This window comes from Medicago sativa, chromosome 3 (assembly GCF_051527215.1).
Source record: "Medicago sativa cultivar Bolivia chromosome 3, Bolivia_mono, whole genome shotgun sequence".
Lineage (NCBI taxonomy): Eukaryota > Viridiplantae > Streptophyta > Magnoliopsida > Fabales > Fabaceae > Medicago > Medicago sativa.
Genome location: NC_140751.1, coordinates 81,449,352 through 81,471,429, shown reverse-complemented (window position 1 = coordinate 81,471,429; position 22,078 = coordinate 81,449,352). Strand labels below are relative to the sequence as shown.

At 34.2% G+C, this 22,078-nt stretch overlaps 1 protein-coding gene across 2 annotated transcripts; it reads right to left on the bottom strand.

The window, feature by feature from the left end:
* Positions 1 to 4,569: 4,569 nt before the first annotated feature.
* Positions 4,570 to 15,626, bottom strand: LOC146940839 (DNA topoisomerase, type IA, core). 2 transcript variants are annotated; one of them, XM_085754592.1, is made up of 14 exons: positions 15,497 to 15,626; positions 15,289 to 15,392; positions 14,760 to 14,853; positions 13,116 to 13,215; positions 12,265 to 12,496; positions 11,248 to 11,410; positions 11,042 to 11,161; positions 10,424 to 10,503; positions 10,045 to 10,323; positions 9,325 to 9,493; positions 8,919 to 9,047; positions 8,630 to 8,842; positions 6,752 to 6,931; positions 4,570 to 5,307 (listed from the first exon to the last, which is right to left on the bottom strand). In XM_085754592.1, the coding sequence occupies exons 1-14, from the start codon at positions 15,575 to 15,577 to the stop codon at positions 4,669 to 4,671; spliced, it is 2,583 nt and encodes an 860-aa protein (XP_085610718.1). In that variant the 5' UTR covers positions 15,578 to 15,626; the 3' UTR covers positions 4,570 to 4,668. The 2 variants fall into 2 exon arrangements, with proteins under 2 accessions (XP_085610718.1, XP_085610719.1); XM_085754593.1 differs by having other exon boundaries at positions 14,760 to 14,848.
* Positions 15,627 to 22,078: the final 6,452 nt, after the last annotated feature.

Below are 22,078 nucleotides of genomic sequence, written 5' to 3'. Positions count from 1 at the left end.
CGGTAAGACATAACACCATGGAAAAACTTGGAATTTGCATCGCCTTCTTTCAACCACTTCATTCTTGATTTTTGCCAACAAATGCTATTATGAACGCGTGCCAATGAATGATAATTAGCGGATAAATCATGCAGCTCTATAACTTCATCATCATGTAACACAAAAGATTCTCCTTTCGCGTCCAAAACTGAAATACGGTTTTTAACCTCCGTCATCTTTGTTTCCAAATTCTGAGAATGTAGATGGTGCCACTCCTTCAAACTATTTTTCAACATTTTCAACTTCTGTTTTAAAACATATCCACCCCATCCATCAATGCTAAATGATGCCCACTTTTCACGAACAAAATCATCATAACCAGGGAAGTCCGCCCAACATTTAAGCATGTGAAGCGGACGTGGTCCCCAATTAGCATCATCCACATGTAATAAAAGAGGAACATGATCTGAAAGGCCCCTTTGATAAGCTACCTGAATACAATTTGGCCACGCCTCACACCACTTCTCCGACAATAAAAAACGATCAAGTCGACTCATAGACATTACATCACCTCGATACCACGTAAACAGACGACCACAAATAGGCAAATCGATCAAAGAATTATCTTCTATAAAATTGTTAAACAAATCCGCATCCATCTGTCGAAAAACCGTACTTCTTCCTTTCTTCTCCTCAACACATCGCACGGAGTTGAAGTCCCCACACACACACAAACATGCATCATTATTATTCATTACTAACGGGTTCAAACTCTCCCATAACGCCCTTTTCCTTACCAAGTCACAAGGCGCATAAACATTAATTATCATAAAAACTTCCCCCGTCTTGATGACCTTTCCCTTGATTATTAAAGCATGACCAATACTCATGGAATACCAAACGTCGACAACGGACAAATCCCACGCAATCACCAAACCACCAGAGGCCCCCACCGACGGTTGATAAGAATAACCAACATCATATCCTCCCCAAATTGAGTGAATAAACCGGTCATCAACAGCTGATAGTTTTGATTCTTGAAGACACAACACAAAAGGCTGCTTCTCTGATACTAACCGCCTAACCTCCATCCTTTTTTCACCACCCCCTAACCCCCTCGCATTGTATGACATTACCTTCATTGAAACACAACACCCACCCTATCACCACCAGCCCCCACCGACTCAGACCCCTTCCACATTACCCCCAACTCCCTCGCTGCCCTCATGCATCCTCTCTCCCCCACCAGCTGCCCGCCACCCTCGTCGGCCTTCTCTAGTTAAAAGATTAAAGCTATTTGAGGTATCACATTGAAACTTGATTCCCACCTTCTTGCCTAGGTCCTTAATATCTTCCTTCACCAACTTGGATTTACCTTGTACAATTACCCAATTTTCCCAATCATTATTGACTGAAGAAGTAGAATTCTTTGATGAACCCGTAGTCGAAATCGCTGCTGCACCTGAACTTTGTTTCCCTTTATGAACCTTGTGAGCTTTGTCATGCTTCTTCAATATTTTTAGGATATCTTTACGGTCATTAGTTGGCATACGGGCAACACGTTTGATGAATCCCATCGACCTTTTAACATGTCCGGCAGATTTTTTCTTAGAAGATGAATTGGCAGAAGATTTCCTTGTGACATGTATCGGCACTTCTGCTGCAGATGCTTTCGGATTCACCTGGCCAGCTGTACTATAGGGCTTCGAAGCTAGCCAATCAAGGCTCCAAGGGACAGTCCCTTCATGCTTACTCGGCATATCATTGTGCTGATGAAAATTGCTGAAAAAAATGAGGGGCAGCAGCTTCAGTTTTGGTCTGTACTTCAGGTTGTAACACTGGTGAAAATTGATGATCAGAACACGCTGTTTTCTGCTCTTGATTCGCATCTGTTTCCGTAAGTAGCACTTCTGCTTTCTGATCTCCCTTAGTCTTCCCTTCATGACTACCCCACTCTCTCTGTAAGTCATCAACTAATTCATCCAACTCCCACTCCCCTTGCACCTCATCTATTCCATCTACATTATTCAATGGAGGTAATATTTCCGAACTAGAATGAGGCTCCTCTTCCATCATAAAAGCGTCCTCCCCCAAGCAACATCCCCACTCCTCCACTAACTTAATCTCATATTTGCTTTCATCAATAAAAAACTCAGACAAGGTATTCACTATTTCTAGCTGACGTATCGAAACAAGAATACGCGCGTAATCCAATCTTGCCTTATCAATCGTGCAATCATCAACACGAATAAACCTTCCAATAACACCTGCACATAACCGGAAGAAATCTTCATTCCAAGCATGAAAAGGTACTCCATATACACGCACCCACGCCCCACGTTCATACTTAGCATCCGATTCCGACCACTTATGAATGTTGGCAAATAGCATCCCAAAAAATTCCACAGCGTCATTAAATACTTGCCAAATGTCTCTACCATCAGAACATTGTAGAAACACTCTATCACCTCCCATGGGGGTAACATCAACATAGTGAAAACCGGCATCCTCAACTCGTTGTTGTAGTGCCAACGACGAGTCACTTCCTATCACCGTTGCCACCATTCCGGAACTCGCCCATTTGCAATCATCCAACCGTGACTTATATTTCGGAATAAATTGGATAGTTGAGCTAACCTGCTGATGCTTCTTTGGCAAAATAATCTTCTGGGTGACAGACTTAGGATTCTCACTCGTAACAGAAAGTTTCCCTCCTGCTGCACCCTTCATATCTTCTCCATTAATATTCTGCCTGGTCACCGTTCCTCCATCCTCGTCGCTCACACCCTCCCCCATCCTCCTAACCTTCTTGATCCCTCCTTCATCAACAACACGCACCTCCACCTTCCCAACAGTCACGGTTTTAACTCCCTCACCTTTGTCCCCCGACACCGTATCCCCCCATCGCACTTTTTTAACTCCCTCAACTCCATCCTTCCCAACCTGGCTAACCACACTTACCTTCTCCCGCACAACAACATCAGAGGGTCTAACCACATCATTATGTGCAAACCTGTCGAATCTAGCTTCACGAGCCCATACACGACATTGATCGATCCAAACATTGTTCAAAGCCTGCACCATTTTCTCTTTGTTTTTAACATTGACGAACCGAACAAAACCGAATTCCTGTCCTCTAGCATTTCTATGTCGTGCTACATAAATATCTGTCAAAATTCCGCATACCTCAAAAGCCTGACGCAAACGAAACAAAGGTAAATTGTCTGGAAAATTAGTCACATAAAAAGAAGCCTTTAACCCTTGTTCCCCGTCAAGTAACTCTCCACTTAAACCATGCCATTCAGCAGAGGCCATTTTACTTCCAAGAATGTGGGACACCCTACCTCCCTCAGAACCGTTCCTTGAATGTCGTGACTGAAAATCATAGTTGGAAACCCTACCTATACCCTGCTGTCGTCGATCCTGCCCGAAACCCCTGGCCGCTCCTCCATGTCTATCCAATTCGCTTGACCTGTCCTGTCCTCTATGCTCCGGTTCCGTCGCTTTCCTCTTCCTCGGCCGCACCACAGACCAATCTCCCCTATCCCCCCCAATTTCTGCCACCCTGGCTGGACCCCAATCCCCCCCGTTGAACCTCGCCGCCAGTGAAAAGCTCCGGCGCGGTTGCCCTAGGTGAGCCCTAGGTTGGCCGCCACTCTTTCTCTCTCTAGCTCTCATTTTTTTTTTTTACCCTTTGATATTTATTGTTTATATTCATAAAAAATATGAAGGCTACACAATAGTTGACTTAAAAGTGATGACCAAAAGTGATGATTTAAAATTTTTGGGGACTACAAACGAAGAAAAAAAAACACATTTAACCTTAAAGGGAATATAATATTTTATGATTTTTCCCTTTCTAATTTTACCCTTCATACAAACTATTTTATTTACAATTTAATTATTCTTTATTTAATTCAGTAAACAATTTTTCAAATATCTTTACTTTTATATAAAAGTATTATAAATTTTGGTGAAATTTTTTTTCTTCCAATATTAACATTCGCTTAAACTTTTGTTTTTATCATTTTATCCTTACTAAGCAGATAACTTCTTTTTTAAATAATCAAATAAAATTTTAACACTTATTTTATCAACAAAAACTAAAAGATGGTCACATGTGGTGCCCTCTGAACCTAGGGCTCATTTGAATGACTAATTTTTTTAGCTTATACAAATAAATAATCTTTTATGTTAATTTATAAGTTTTCACAAACGAAAATTGTATCTTCATGATTTGTTTTTTCATAAAGTACATTGACGAACTTATGAAGAATACCTAAAAGTTTATTTATGAACATTGTTTTTCCCACTTAAGGAGTTGTTTAAAAACACATGGAAATGACCAAATAACCCCAGCGGTAAGTTAACTACAGCACGCTTCAAAAGAGAAAAGCAAGTTGTAGTTACCACTGAGGGTTTTTGGTCATTTCCATATGTTTTTAAGAAACTTCTTATGTGGGAAAAGCAATTTTCTTTATTTATTTGTAATAAGCCTTATCCAAACACCCCTAGTGTATTTGCATTTGCTTCATTTGGTATTTGTTATTGAATTAGACCGGGACCCAAACAACAAAGAAGATAACTATGTTACAATAAATAAATGAATTAAAGGATAGCTCAAGAAATATGTGATAATTTTTCAAAAGTTATTCAGGATAGCTCAAGAAATATGTGATAAAATAAGCCTTAAAAATCTCGGAAACTCATTTTTGGATCCATCATTTTTGCATTCCCACGTCCTCTGCCCCGATATCTTTGAGTTCTTCCTCCTCTACCTCTTCCCCGTGAACTCTTGAAGCCTCTCCCATGTTTCATCTCCACAAGGGAATGTAGTAATACATCACAAAGAATGCAACCACGGTGCAACGTAGACCCGTCTGCCAGAGGAGTTGTTTTCTTGTTGAAGTCCACTTCTAAGATTGAAGAGTCACATTCAGGGCACCGTTCCTTGGTTGTCGAGATTCTATGAGCACCCTGTGCAAGAAAAACTAGGCAATTGCACATATTGCAACAAAGTCGCCATTTGGGAGCACTTACAGGGTCTAAGACAAGGGTCCCACCGCATTCTGGGCAAGCACATACACCCTGGGAAACTAAGGAATTTGGGCAAGTGGGATGGGGGCATAGGTTGCATGGCATGCCAGCTCCCTTGCCAGTTTTGCTAGAAGTAGTAGTTTTAGCTGAATTGATGAGTGCGTCGATACCTTCAAATGGGGGATTGCTGTAGCAATAAGGGCATAGTGGGAATGATTTACCTTCCGGGCCTGGCATGGAGCAGATCAAAAGCTCAAAATTGTCTAAAGGACAAGTCAGTTCCTTGTACAGCTGCAGAGATAGACCATACAAATGAGGATAACCAGATACTGGGAACGTCACACAATATAATAAAGCAATAAAGACATTCTCAAATGCATGATGAACATGCTGAATATCAAACGGGAAGATACCATGATGCCCTCCCAATCACTTTTAACCTTCCAAAGTAATAATGCAAATCAGGTATTACTCAACCCGCATGAGCAAAGTTCTTAGACATCAAATTACAGATACCCAATGTATTTTCATTATTATATTTGTTCCATACAGCTGTGAGAGTATTCCAAGTAGTAAAACAAATGATTACTAGTTCAGTCAAAGCTAGTAAGGAATGAAAGATAAACAGGCACGGTGCAAGCCCTCTGGGTCATGCCCAAACAAACAAGAGAAGTCGCTGGTGCTTGTGTACATGTAATGATGGTCATAACAATCTTAAATCACTGACAATCTTAAGTCACTGGCAGGGCCCAGCTGTTCAATGCAACTCAAAAATTATAACAAAGATTCTGATAATGAAAAATGGCAAACTCTAACAGCCTACTTTAGTGATAATATATGTGCCAGATCAGAAGTCTTTGAGTGCTTAAAATATCAGGGTTTTGTACGACTTTTTTTAATGGCATTTTATACGATATTTTTGTCAAGGCAAAAGGCTCAGATGGTTGAAAGGAAGTTAGGCCTATAAAAAACTGATGTAGTGCAAGAGAGACGGTAAACTTTTACTGTACAATGAATAGGGACAGGGTCAATCGAGAGGAGAGGAGAGAAAATGAAAAAGACAAATTATAAATAGAGAGAGGAAATCATTGCTCTTGGGAAGAAATTATAAACAGTACTGAACTTAATTGGTCATGATACTATTTTGTATTTTCTTTTGATAGAAACCATTCACAGTTCCCTGCAGCTGAACTGTTTTACAAGGGACAACAGGTGAAAACAGCAGGCTTATTGTTTAGAACTGTGTGTAAAAATAGGGTTTAAATGTTAAGGAAGTTTGATAGTTTAGGTTAAAATATTTAGAAAATGTCTCATACCAGGGTTGTATTTTAGTTATTTACAATATCTTATATTATCGCTTAGGATTAGTGTGTGTGTGTGTGTGTGTGTGTGTGTGTGTGTGTATAGATAGACACACACACACACACTTATATTTCATGATTTGTTTCTTTATTTAATCAGAACTAGGAGTCTAGCAATCATTATGATTAGTTTCCCTTTCTAATTAGAACTAGGATTATATTTATATAAAAGGGTTAGTACTTAGTCTATTGTATCAAACCGTAATTTAAATCTATTACACTTTCTTTTCCCTCCTGCCTTATCTAAAAACACAATAATTTCAACAGTTTAAAATATCAAAATATCATGTATGATTAGAAGAGACAGAGAGGAAAAGACAGGATAAGCTGGAAATCAGATTCTGATACCATTAAACAGGTTATATGATTACTACCTTTATTGTACCCTTCTGTGGAAGATCATAAACCTCCTCACATGTACCACAATACAAACGTGGTGGCTGAGCAGAAATATACTTCATATATCGCAAGCATTTACCACATTTACTCATAATACGCCCTGAATCAACAAGTGCAGAAAATTGTGCTTCAAATAATGCATCCATGGCTTCAATCTGAGCCAGATAAGAGAAACAATTAGTAGATGAACAATGTAGAATAAATGAATCAGCAACTTATTTGCAAACATCATGGTAACTCACGGTCTACTAAATTTGGAGATGAAAGAATATATATAATTTGCAAACATCATGGTGACTCATGACCTACTAAATTTGGAGATGAAAGAATATATAAGGAAGCTATGGAACATCTCCTGATAAAATAAACCCAATATGCAGCAGCTCACAGATACTAAAAAGTTCGTCCATGCGATCTCCTGGACCCCAGATAATTCAACAGTAATATTCTTTCAAAACTTAGTCCTGAAGTATAACAATTATTCTGTTATCCTAAAGCAATGATTTAAATATGAATCTTCAAGTACTATGCAACTTATGTCAGACATCAATAATTAATACTTGTATTCTTAGAACATACCCTGGACCCCTGTTCGAACGGATACAATTTTACAGTGAATTTTTTTTTTGTTAAGGTTACAGTGAAACTTGAAAAGCTATTTTAAATGAGTCATGTTTGGAGATTTTCCCATAAAAAGTTCGAAATCATAATGCAATCATATATGATGTTGTTGGCTTGAAAAAATTGAACAAGAAAGTTATTGAACATGCTAAAAAAATTGGAGCAGCGTCATAATAGATAGGCATAAATATGATTTTAGTCCTTGCAATTATAGTGTTTTTTGGTTCTAGTCACCGTAAGTTTTTTGTTTGGATTCAATCCCTGGAAATTCAAAAACTATTTTTTGTAGTTTCTAACGTCATACGTGGCCCAATATAATTATGCCATGTGGCCCAATAAGTTGACTTTAGGGACTAAAAACAATTGTTTTTGAATTTGCAAGGATGGACACCAAACAAAAAAACTTATGGTGAACAAAACTAAAAACCACTACAATGCAGGGACCAAAATCATATTTAAACCTAATAAATACTCCCTCCGTTTCAAAATGAGTGTCGCTTTAGCCAATTGCACATAGATTAAGGAATGGAATAAAGTAGTCAAATGTCATAGCAATTTTACCAAATTATCCTAATCAACTATTAGTTTGTTTTTCATTAAAGAAAAAATAATACTTTGGAAGTAGTGTAACATAGTATTAATTGAAGGGTACAATTGAAAAGAAAAAGTTATTATTACATTGAAAACCGAAAGTGACATTCATTTTGAAACAAATTTTTTTGGCTAAAGCGACACTCATTTTGAAACGGAGGGAGTACTAACTTACAAAGTAGGCTCCATGGCACACTAACTATAAAATTATATTAAAAATATATAGATATGAATTTATTACTATCCGTAGGCAGATTAGTTAAAAGTTAAACACAAGTGTGTTTTTATTAATAAAAAATTTGACAGAAATACAGGCCTGCAGGTGTCAAAAGTAAAAGATGGAAATAACAGGAAAATATTAGACAAAACAAACATGTATCAAACATGCCTAATCCAATTATAGCCTATCTAACTGAAAACAAGAATATGAATTCATTTTAAATTTTTCAATAAACAAGTTCAAAATCCAAAGGTAAATGATGTTCAGATTGGGATTAGAAACAAACTTAAATAGAGAAACATTATTTAGTTGAGATAAAATAAACAAATGAAAACTTGTCATGCTGTGAAAACTAAGAAGAATCATATCATATAGATACAGATGATGCCCAAAAACAAGTACTAAAAAGTAGATAGCCAACCTTCTTGACAAAGTAACAAAACTTCTGTTTGAATTGTTCAATTACATGCTGCACCACACGGTGATGATCTACCTGACCCTTAGCAATAAGAGTAATTTGTTGCTCAATAAAGCTACGGATATCGGGCAGGCAGAGGTCTGGATCAATTGATTGATAACCTCTTACTAAAGTTATACCTAATGTGGTTGGGGAAAGCTTCCGGCCAGCTTGTACCTGCAATTTGATGAGGTGAATATCCAAGAATTGTAGAAAATGATAAACAAACTACAGCTCTATGTCGACTACCTACCTGCACATAATTCCGCTCACATATATTGTTGATATGTACAGGAATTGATGCATCTGTTCCTATTCCATTCTTCTCCATTAGAGAGATCAGCTCACTTTCAGTAAGAAAATCTGGAGGTGTGGTACTCCCCTGTGGAATTTATGGTGTTAGCTATCAGTAATGCATCAAAAATTATGTGACATGAGGTTTAACATTTGGTTATATATATGAATATATGATCCAACCCAGACGTTTATTATTATTAATGACCCATGAACAGAACCCTTCATGGTTTACCCAATGCTTCCACCAACACCAGTTACACCACCCCCAAAAAAAGACAAAACAAGATAGTGACAAGTAGTCAGGACAAATCCAAAAAACTGTATACAGAAACTGAATTTGAGGCAGGAGGTTCCATACTTACTTCATAGAGCTCAATTTTTGATAATTTTATTTTCTGCCCTTCTTCAAACGATGGAAGACTTTTATCATTTATTGCCAACCAAGGCATAATAGCTGTAAAGCCTTTGGTGATAACATGCTGCCCTGTACAATGAAAGGACTCTCCACCAACTGAAAACTCAACCTTTTTCCTGGAAGTAGGACAATAGTGTATAAGAAAACTAATTGTTTATCCAATTCATGCAATATAACAAAGCATCTACTGGTGATTATTTGCGAAGGTTTAAACAAAGAGTAAGCTTAAATGGAAAAATGCAAAAATTATGCCAATATAATACCAAACAATTATATAATTACGAATTTATGGTAATAACAAAAAATTTGGCGGAAGCCACGTCCGGTATCCTCGATCATACGCACTTATGCAGCAGTACTACAAGAGTAAACTCGGAGAGAGGAAATTCCAATAGGTTCCAGAGCATACATATCATGAACTTATGAAGAGATATTGTCTTGGGATATTAAGTTGGTACATCATGTTTGACATCAATACTAAGTATTAGTAATTTAGTATTGCTTGCCATTATCAGAATGGTTAAATATGATAACCCGGAGAGACCACAATAAGCATAAACAAACCAGACTATCTCTGATTACAATGGACATTTGTGGACTAACTGAATGAACCAAAATCAGAAAAGGAAATAATCAAGAAATGTTGTTAAGACAGAATAGATTTTACCTTATATACTTGCAGTCCGGAGACACTGTCCCCATGAAGTATTGGCAGATATACTGGTACAGCTTCCATGCGTCATTACCTAGCATATCCTCTGATGCAGATCTCATTGGAGTAATGGGAGGATGGTCACCCACATCTGTTCCCGATCGAGGTTTCTGATAACCGCTGGCGAGTAGCCCTTCTACGTAGTTACCCCAAGTTGGATTATTTCTTTGTGCAGAGAGAGCACCACGAAAGTCAAATGACGGAGGGTATGCGGTGCTTTCTGTTCGTGGATAGCTTAAGAAGCATCATACAGAAACCAATCAAATATTATTTTGTGCGTTTATGAAAATCTTGCGTTATCTTAATATAATACGCTGACAAATTATGTTAAAACCTGATGAAGCCTTGAGTATACAATCGTTCAGCTAGCTGCATAGCCATCTGAGGACCAAATCCTAGAGCACTTGAAGCAACCTGGAGAGAACAAACATTGTAATCAAGTTATTTTATAAAACATGTGTACTAAAAAGAAAGGTAGATATAGAATAACTATTTCCATTCTCTTAGAAAATGGAGTCAAACTCCTTTGTTTCCTTTTTAGCATCACATCAGAGGGAAAAAGAAATATTTTAGGTTAAAAATGCTACTAAAAGAAAGAAAAAAAGTTATAAAATAAAAAGATAAGATATTCTCCATTGCAGTGACAATTTGACAAAAGAAAAAGAAAACACCAAAAACGTATGTTGACTCCAAAATCTCAAGCAAACCTTACTCATATACATATTCCCTTACCAGGGTTGAATGTCACAGTAAAAAAGTATTTAGACTTCCACTTCCTGACCCATAATATGTATTCCCAAATAGCAGTTAGCCTTGAAGGATAGATTTAATATATATATATATATATATATATATATATATATATATAAAATTGAATTTTGCATCTAGACAGTTAAATTGTTGCTTTACTTGTTAAATAATTGACCACTATCTTCCCCATTTGGTCACCAACCTTCAGAAGATTCACTGTATTTAGACCAACAGGGCGACCTTTGGTTTCCGGTTTTTCTGATATATTAGTCACTTCCACAATTCCATCGTCAGCAACCAGCTTCTGAAACATCATAGCAACCTGAAAAGGCATAAAAGTATCAAATCGACGTCTTTCATAAGTTCAAGATAAAAAAACCGATACTTCGATCTAGTAGAAATATTCACATTTATGTCAAACAATTTGCTGCGTTGCCATTCTAGCAGAATTTCATAGCCACTCTGAATTATGTAAGGGTGCAAACTCCAAAACTTTTCTGGCTTGAAAGTATTTATTTGCAAATACCGTTGCACACAAAATCCTAAAGTTGGAGTCTGACAGGGTCCATAGCTGAAATATAAAAGCAATAATTAATAATGTTATCCATGCTTAATCAATATGATATAATGACAAGTACGTTGGTTGATCAGACATTTTGTGAAATGCGAGCATTCATTCCTACAATTTAATAGAGTTGAAAAGCCAGTAAATCTGGCAGTGTAAGACATTGCATCTTGCATTACCTGTTGGCAATGCATATCCAGTCTAGCAACCTAACAAATCCCAATTCCCAAACATAAAGTTGAAACATGAGCAGCAGAACAGAACAAAGCACGGCAAGACTATAGCAAAGGCATAATTACTGATTTATTACCAAGGGACCACCAGCTACTTTAGTTAAAAACAGATAAAGGATGAAATTAGGATACCATGTCATATCACTAATTGTCCCATAAGCTCGAGCTAAAAGAAAATGGATTCATGATAATTACCAAGCTAATCTCAACCACTAGTATAACTGTGAGGACTAAAAGCTGGTCAGTCGAAATATATATTTTTTTGGAACTAGCAGAATAAAAATGAAGCCTCAAGCCTGGTGATCTCAACATACTTGGCAGTTTACTGTGTTTAAGAAGTCCTCAACTATGTGAGATTGCTCAAGTTACAAGCCTAAAACTAAGCAAACCCTCATTCAAATCACATCAACTCACTAATATTAGTTTTGACATTATTATCGAAGCAGGGAATACACACACACACATGAAGCATTATTAAGCAGTGAATTTTTATTCAACAAGTTAATATGGGATGTGCACAGTTTGCATTGTTTTTACGTTCTAATAAATCGTATTTAATAAAAAAAAAAACTAATTAGAAAAATGGCGAAACAGAAAATACAAAACAGAAGAGAGCAGAAAACTAACGAGATGACTCTGGCATCTAGGTTCCCATATTTTCCCTGGAAAAAACTCGTCTGAAATCGAGTAAAGGCAACTCCAACTTTCAAATCTATCTCTTGCCTAGCATCTACAGCCATTGCTTCGTCCCTGTTGGGTCTGACAAGGTTGTCTAGAGCATTCAGAACATCTTTCTCAGTAACAGAAGAAAACCGTGCACGATAGACATCATTTATATTGAAACCAGTTGATTCTATAACTGCAACAACATTCAATATTTCAAAACAGTTAAAAATATAATTTTGGGGGAACGACAAACTTTGATATGTTAGTAAATGATAGTGTTTGCTACATTGTTTGAAATTTGATATAAATCATTTAAAAAAACACTAAAAGAGAAGGCAAGATTTTGTGAATAGCAATGTATCTTAGTTTAAGACAGAGTCAAGTGCTTACATAGGGAAGGGAAATTTAAGTATTAAGAAGGCCAATTGTAGGCCATACAGAAAAGGCACTGACAATAAGTGGAAAATTAATTCCTAGACACAAAAACAAATTGCAATTTGGTACATAAGGCTAATGTTAGCCGAAAAATCCCTTTTTACTACCTAGAAGAGTATCTAAAACAAAAAGGATAAAACTTATGCGTGATGGTACTTTCTTTTTGTGAAGATTACCGACAGCTAGTAGCATATTTGTTTGAAGTGCTAAAGTTTGTTTTCTCAAGAACCGAATCAAAATCTAGATCATCAAAATAATAATTTTGCATTACAACAACAGAGCACAGAAAGGTTACACTCATAAAAGTATCAAGAAAAAAAATAAAAAGAACAACAATGATGGTGACTATGTTAAAAGGAAAAAGAGACAAAGATTACCCTCAAAACATATATTTTCTCCTTCACGGTCACAATCCAACCACAATACCAAATAACGACATCCACGAACTTCTTGATGTAAATGTTTACAAATATGCGCCTGAATGTAACATGTGATGTTAATAACTTCGAACAGTCACTGGGAAAAATATCAAATGTAGATAACACATCTCTACATGCAGTCAAACTCAATTACAAGCAGCTAGCATTAATGGACTAACACTTTCCAATATGGGGGCGGGAGGGGGAGAGAGAGAGTTCAAGTAATTATTTAGATGTATTCAGGCTTTTAGACACCAGACAAAAAGCATTTAAAACGAGGCTTTTAGACACCAGACAGAAAGCATTTAAAACAGTATTAACCATCAAGTCTTTTTACAGCACTGAAATACCGGGTGGTAAAATAAACAATACAAAAGTTTAAGAAAATTAGATCTTTGCTAAGAATCGAGATTAAGTGAAACTTTGAAATGGTACCTTCTTTGACCAAGTAAACTATGCTCTATAGAATAACTAGATCAAGTAAATTTAATCCTAAGTATGGTTCATTATTAACAGAAAATTGTAAAAGTGCATGTCTCGCCCATGTTTAAAGGCAAATATGTTCACATATGTTGCAGTATGATAAGATTGTCAGTCAGAGAATCAGAGAAATGCAGCTCGTGTATTGTGTTAGCATCAGTTAGATATGTATTAATTCACATGAGTAATTTTGTAGCTAAGTTGTAACTGAGTACTATTGTAGCAGATTCCAGACAACAGAGCAGTCAATCCATTGCAGCTCTGAAAGATTTATAGTAGTTTATAAAATCTTGATACTGTTTTGAATACAGATTCGGAAATCACAGCTCGAAATATCTCTCTAGTCTCCCTTAATCTTTTCTCGATTTGTTGTTTTCTTGCATCTACCATGGTAAACTTCCAATAGCGATTATTGGTTTCAATTCAATGATTTTCAAAACTACCTCTACTCTGCTTCTAAACACAAAATATTTACAGTTTATAAACTTCTTCAAATTTTTATTCATCCAGCTGATGATCACAAAAGGTCAAAAGGACCTCTGTTACCCATTAGTTCTAACTTTTTTTTGTATGTGTTCACAGAGCAGTACATCATTGAGTTATGCAGTTAGCATTAGCCCCCCAACAACTTGAGATAGTGTTTTATGAATTTACCATCGGAAACCACAAAAATGCATGATAACAACCAACACAAAGTTCCAGAATATTCTTCCAAACAAACTTCTAGAAATATTCAAACGGTCTGTAAAAAAAGTATCCTAAACGGTCTATAAAATTAGCCCCCCAACTACTTGAAATAGAGTGTTTTATGAATATACCATCGGAAACCACAAAAATGCATGATAACAACCAACAAAATGTTCCAGAATATTCTTCCAAACAAACTTCTAGAAATATTCAAACGGTCTCTAAAAAAGTATCCTAAACATTCTTTGGGAAATACACGAGACATATCACAGACAAAAATATTCTTCTAATGACCATATAAAGCATCACAAAACGGGGTCTCAGTAAAAAAAACAAATATAAATACAGTCTAATAGCTCTAATAAATAATACATAAACGATTCTCTTAAAAGATATAGAGGAACTCAAACCGAGAGGATTATTATAACAAAATACCTTTGGATTTGATTCATTCTTTATAACCTGAGCTTGAAAAAGATCCAAGGGATCTGTGGCCGCCCAATCTTGATATTTACCAGGAAAATCTACACTAGATCATCAACAAAAGAAAGAAAAAATGCAGTGAATACTCAAACCAATCAGCAAAGGACATGCTAGTATCAAAAGAGATCAAACACCGTGGTTTGCACTATAAACTATAGTTTGTTTTTCAAAAATGTAAGTACATAACAAGACAATTGCTGCTTGCTACATTTCCACAAAAAAAAAAATTATTTTTACCATAAACCATGCAGATGTTCATGTCGTACAACTCCGGTGATTTAACAACCACCGGAGCACTATTTTTCCTTCCGTGAACAGACTAAACAACATCTTTACATAAAAAAATTTCCTTTGCCTAAGTACTAGATTCCCTGACAATTAATCGAACGCAGCTACGACAAAAAGATGATAAATGACAAGTGGAGCATAAAATACTTGAGTGCATAAATAAGTGATGAAGTATTTTCTTGGAGAAAAAAACCTGAATACATGTCCAATAACTGATGTGACTTTAAAACGCGCAGGTGCTCTAAGAAACTTCCCCTCAAATTCATGAACTTCAGTGCTTCCTCTTCGTGTATTCATCTGTTCATATAAAATCATTTTGTAAAAATCAATTGAACATGAACAGCATAATTGAAAGAATAAATAGTAAATTGACAAAATTAAAGATGAAGTTAAATGCATACCTTGCCGTGGGAGAGAACGGTGGCGATGGAGAGAGCGATGCTAGGCTTCTCAGCGACCATCAGAACTTTGGGAAGCGCCATGTTTGAGAATGGGTGCGTGCTACTGAGGTGTTTGTGAAAAGTACCCACTGAGTAAGTTGTATCGTCTCGTTTTCAAATTCAAACTTCAAAGTTTAAGTTACACGGAGTAATCAGGGTTTTACAGCATGTAAGTTTTATCGAAGGATGAGTTGAATTCTCTAAATCCGACTAATTCACTTTATTAAGAGTTTTGAACCGTAAATTACAGAATCATTTCTTATTTTGTAAAAAAAAAAAAAAAACATTTTTTATTTTTCTTATTTTTGAATCCTTAAGAGTGTTTTGGGACAATTGTTAACCAAATTTTTTTTTAACCATCTGATTTTTAGGAAAAGAGTAAAATAATTTGGTTTCTTTTCTTCTTTACAATCTTTTATCAGTTGTATTTAATGTTTCTAAATTATCGTGCCGTTAAACGTTGTTTAAATTGAAGAGCATATATGGTTGTCTATTCTTTGTCTAAGGCCGTCATTTTTTATGCTAATCGGTTAAAAAAAATTATAATATAACAACTAACATTTATCATAAAAAATTATGTATATCACACTTTATCTTATTTTTAGTAAATGAAGTTTCTCATACAAGAACCATGTGTATCTTGTTGAGAAATCATCAAAATAAAATTTTCTTAGGTCTACAATCAACTTAAGAAGTTCTTTCAAAAAAAATCAACTAAAGAAGTGAAGATAAACAAAAAAATATAATTTAAAATGATTTGTCGTTCGACACCTCATACCTACATTTACAATCCCTAAATACAATAATTTCATACTCAATCTACAATTTTAAAAAATTGCAAACCTTCCCAATTACAAATGCATTTATTTTTACACCTTTATAATTTACTATCGGATAAGCTCATAACTCCAATCAGATCGGATCATATGTTTGTAAAATCTTTCAAATTTATCTAATCACAACTCCCAATCGCGCAATATCTATCAAGAGTTACGATCGAATTGTTTTTTTTAAATCGGAACATAAATTGGCCTATTTCAAAGTTTTAGCAATCTGAGGAGTCTATAGAGTGATCACCAAAGGAACATATAGTTTGACTTATTTGCAACAAATGGCTTATTCTGAAGGAAAATAAATTCTCTTTATTTTATTATGTTTATATTTATTCCTAATAAGTCATGCAATATAAATCAGCCTATTTCAAAGTTTTAGCAATCTGAGGAGTCTATAGAGCGATCACCAAAGGAACATATAGTTTGACTTATTTGCAACAAATGGTTTATTCTGAAGGAAAATAAATTCTCTTTACTTTATTGTTTATGTTTATATTTATTCCTAATAAGTCATGCAATATCTATATAATATAAATTTACGACCTGTTTCATCGCCCTTTATGGAAATTATTTCCTTTTGCTTTGGTGTTGACATGTGTCGCTGTTTCTCATGGTTTAGAATTTCAAGCAAGTGTCGACATGTGGCACTCTTCTATTCTTTTATTCTCAAGCCTTTGAATTATTATAACTTTCCCTATAATTTTTTGTAATTAATTTTTGTTACCATGTATATCAATTTGATACCCTATCTAAGGATTTGTATTATAATTTTTCTATAAAAGTATGACAAGGGAATAATTATTTGTATTATAATTTTCCTCTGTTTAGTTTCGTCGTAGTAGTAGTAGTAATAATAATAATAGTAATAATAATAATAATAATAATAATAATAATAATAATAATAATAGTTTTATTACAACAAATAATGGTATCAATAATGACAAAAATGTATTTTTTTAATAATATAATCATGCCCAAAAATAAAATCGGTTACAATGTCAATACTCATTGTTTATTGTTAAGAATGATAATCTTTTTTTTTTTCTTTACAATACATGCACACAAAAAAAAGTTTTTGGACGAATGAGTATTGCAAGGCTTTAATTGCTGGTTTAATTTAGGAGTTTAAATTGCCATATATGTTGCACGTAATTGATGAAAGGAAACATGTATTGCATAGTACTAATAGGTTAACGGCAGACTTATGATTGGTAAGCTTTAACAAAACAAATAAAAATTAATGTATTTTGTTTAATAGCTAAGATATGCGCTCAAATTTCTTAAAAAAAAAAAAATATCAGTTCAAATTAAATATTGTTATTTTACGAAATTGTCCTGAAAAATCAACTATAAATTAGACATGTTGGCCAACAGCTTATTCACATCACAACTCCAATTATGCAGTTGTCTTTCTTTCTATTTCGTTTCTTTTTATTTGCGTCATCTTCGTATCTCTCTCTATAATCAAATGTCTCCAAAGATCGACTTTGTTTCTGATATATCCCATTTGAAAGAAAGTTGGAATATCAGGGTACAAGTTGTCCGGTTTTGGTTTGCGAGAGATATTAACAAGGACAAACTTCCTTACTCCTTGGAGATGGTTCTAATGAGCAATAAGGTTGTTTGACCTCGATTGTTTTTTATTTTTATATTTTTATATCTGCTTTTACATTAGATCGTTTTTTTGTTCATCTGTTTGTTTGTTTTTATATATTTTTTTGATCAATATAAATGATACCCGATCCTAATATCTCTCATTCACATCAAGAAACTTGGAGTATCAATGGTCAAATCATGTGGTTGATTTATTTAGTTATTTTTTCCGTTTAAAATTATAGCATTAGTCTAATTTCTTTGTCCGATGTCTCCTCTCTTTTTTTTGTATTTTGAGACGCGTTCGTAAAGACAAAAAAAATCAATGTACGAATTCTTAATAAGATACAAAATCTTGATCTTTTAATGAGATCTTTTTTTTTACGGAATTAACGAGTTCCCTTATTTAGTGTAATACCACATTAGGTAATTAATGTTTCATGCCATATATAGTTACGGTATATAATTTTTCATCTACATCACTGAATTTTTTTTGAATCTATAATTCAATGTGCGTATCCTCATTTCAATGTGATATAGGCAATTAGCTATAATTTTACATGTACGAATCCTATAATTTTTCGTTTACATGCCCTATATAATTATATATCATAATGTGTAGCCTTTCAAAAAAAAAATTATAATGTGTAGTATTTATTTATAATATTGTTTATTATTTGTTTGTATTAATTTGTCTCTCTAATTGCTAATTAAGTAGATATCAAATTGAATGACTTCCTCTAAATGAAATAAGACCGGAATATCTTTAACGTAAAAACTCGACTTCGGCCATTACCTCTTTAAACATATAATTTTAAACCGTTGAACCGTTTAGTTACAACAAAAATCTCTTCATTTGGAGTTTATATTACAAAAAGCATGAATTTGAAATAAAATACCTCAAGTCTAAAATATATAATCATTTATTTGTCCACATGCTATTTATAAAAAATATAAAATACCTCAAGTCTAAAATTTCAATTTTGTTGATAACTGGTTATATTAATTTTATACATTTTTTAGTTACAAAATCTATTATAGAATATTCGTTTTATACTGAAATGCATAAAAAAAAAATATAAAACACATGTAGTAGTAAATGTGACAAATAAGTATGATAAAGTTTGTGTTAATATCAATTAATTCACAATTTCTCAAAATAGTCGAATATCTCATATGATTATGATAGAGTAAAACATTTTAAATGTCATAAACTAAGAAGATTCTAAATCCCCTTTTGATTAGTCTTATTAAGTATCCCATCCATCTCAAGTTATGAGTCTTTTTGGAGAAGATATGAATTCTTCGTATCACATTCATTTTGGGGTGTCTCTAATATGAACCAAAAAAATAATTTGAACATTAACCTTTAAAATTTTAGTAAAAAAATAAATTTTATAATAATCAAAATTGAAGAATAAAAAATAATAATATATCAAACTTAACTAATAATAAAAGGATACACCATTAGATTGGGTCTAAAACAGACAACCCCACTAATGCCTATAAGTAACACTCGATGTCTAGAAGCAACACATTTTGTTAGCTCAAGTACATTGTCAAATGAGCAAAGTTCTCCACATTGTCCTCTAGATGCAGTGAAAAATAAGTAAGGGTTTCCTTTTCTTTATGAACAGATAGAAGTTATATCTGAGAGTAGAATCCATTTTCGAATATAGAATATAGTCACTCTTACTTGAAACTAATAATAAAAGGATCCACCATTAGACTGGGTCTAAAACAGACAAACCCACTAATGCCTATAAGCAACACATTTTGTTAGCTCAAGTACATTGTCAAATGAGCAAAGTTCTCTACATTGTCATCTAGATGCAGTGAAAAATAAGTAAGGATTTCCTTTTCTTTATGAACAGGTAGAAGTTGTATCTGAGAGTAGAATCCATTTTCGAATATAGAATATAGTCACTCTTACTTGAAAAAATATGGAAATAGTTGACATTATGACTATGCAAAGATTAATTTTGTGTGCCTACAAAAAACCAAGTGGGGTGAGTGAAAAAGCGAAAGAATTAGATGTTAGCATTGGTACACTGACAAATTATAAAGTTAGATCGAGAAATGAGATAGGAATTATCGTGGATAATGAGTGGAAGACTGATATTATGAATGTAAAATAGATATGAGACCTTATCGTAACCCTAAAATTTGTAAGGAAACAATACATCTTTAATGTTATTAGTCATCACACATCTTTTGTAGTGTTGGAAGAATATCTTAAAGTTAGTTTTTCGAAATATTTAGAATACTTCATTTAGGATATTCCAGTAGGAGAAAATTTTACCTAGGAGGGGATCTAAATGGACATGTAGGGCCGATAGTGTTTCAAGAAGTTTTTAAGGTGTGCATGGGTGGTATGACATTGGGGAGTTAAATGCAAACGGTAAATTCATCACAAATTGTATGTTGACTTTTGATCAAACATTGAGATGTCATGTTCTCAGATAAATTTATTTCTTACTATGAAATATAACAAAAAGATTTGTTTGGAATATAAAGTCTTACCTGGAGTGAGTTTGACTATCTAACATAGATTATTGGTTACATATGTAAAGGTTAAAAGGAGAGAGAATATAAGAAGACGCAGTTAGACTCCCATGATAAGCTAAGTGATGACATTTATAGGGTGAAAATGAAAGTATTTTCCAACACATTATTTTAATGGGAAGTTTCACGAAGCTACATGGAAACACAAGTGATATGTGGGGTAAGATGGAATATGAGATTAGAAAAGTAGAAGAATAGACACTAGGATAATCAAAATGTTTTGGACCTAGGAGCAAATAATATTGGTGGTTGAGAAAAGTGTTCAAAGTAAAAAGAGAATCAAAATGGAATGTTTTAAAGAGTACATCTATGTGTAAAAGGGCCAAATTTTGGGAAAATTATAATAGAGCTAAGAAAGGGGAAAAAATGGATTGAATGAAGCAATTGCACAAGATTTGGATGGGTTACACCAATACTATTACTTAGGCACCAAGGAGTGAGTACAATCTATATATAGTCTTGCTAAGGGATGAGAAATAAAGATACGAGATTTGGATCAAGTGAAGTGTATTAGAGATGAAGGAAAGAGATATAAAGAATATATGGAAGAATCACTTCCGCAACTTATTTAATGAACGGAATGAGATCTTACCGTCTCTAACTGGTTAAACACTGGAGAGGAGGATTTAAAACTATAACTATTTTTGTCAGATCCAAGAACATGAGGGGAAAAAAACTTTGAAAAGGATGAGTAATGACAAGGAAGTCTGACATGACAACATACCAATTGAAGTGTATAAAATACTAGGAGAAAGAGGGATGGGGTAGCTCACCAAATTTTTTAACAAAATCACGAGGTCAAAGAAAATGTCGAATGAGTGGATCTGGTCTATAAGAATGAGAGAGATATACAAAAATGGGAAAATTACAAGGGAATTATACTTATGACCTATACTAGAGGTTGAAATGGGTTAGGCCGGGCCGAGCTTTGTAAGGCATAAGCCTTCCCTACTTCAAAAATTATAGGCATGAGCCTGACCTATTACCCCTCATAGGCTCATTTTCAAGGTATAGTCTGACTTTTTTTTTCATTGTATGTGTAATTTTCATTACAGGGCATGCAACTCTATATAAGCAGTACCTCCTGCAATTAACTTCTAATTGATGCACTTTTCAGGTATAACAACCATGAGATTTTTTTTGCTTTGTTTTGACCTCCTTTGTACTGTCTGGTATGTAACGATAGTGTGTTCTTTAATTATCAAAGTAATAGACATTAAACCACTGGTTTTGTAAAAAACGGAAACAAAACCAAACAACATTTGTGTAGCACAAGCTATATTCATACACACCCATTAAAAATCTAACATTTGTTGTCGTTTGTTGGGTATCTACGTCAAACACTGACTATTTATAAAAAAATACAAATATTTTAGTTTTTATGATTAATATAATATGTTTATGTTGCAAATAGTAATACACAGTAGGTCAACATAATTTTGAAAATATATTAAACATGCTAAGTTCAACAATGAATACATTTTATACACGAATATACTTTATAATTTTAAATCCAAATTCTTTGATCCTTATATACAATATTTAGATATTT

Coding starts and splice junctions, on each gene's coding strand:
- LOC146940839 (XM_085754592.1), bottom strand. CDS start 15,577: ATGGCGCTTCCCAAAGTTCTGATGGTCGCTGAGAAGCCTAGCATCGCT. Junction 15,393..15,496: donor CCGTTCTCTCCCACGGCAAG/GTATGCATTTAA, acceptor TTATATGAACAG/ATGAATACACGAAGAGGAAG. Junction 9,494..10,044: donor CCGGACTGCAAGTATATAAG/GTAAAATCTATT, acceptor TCCTACTTCCAG/GAAAAAGGTTGAGTTTTCAG.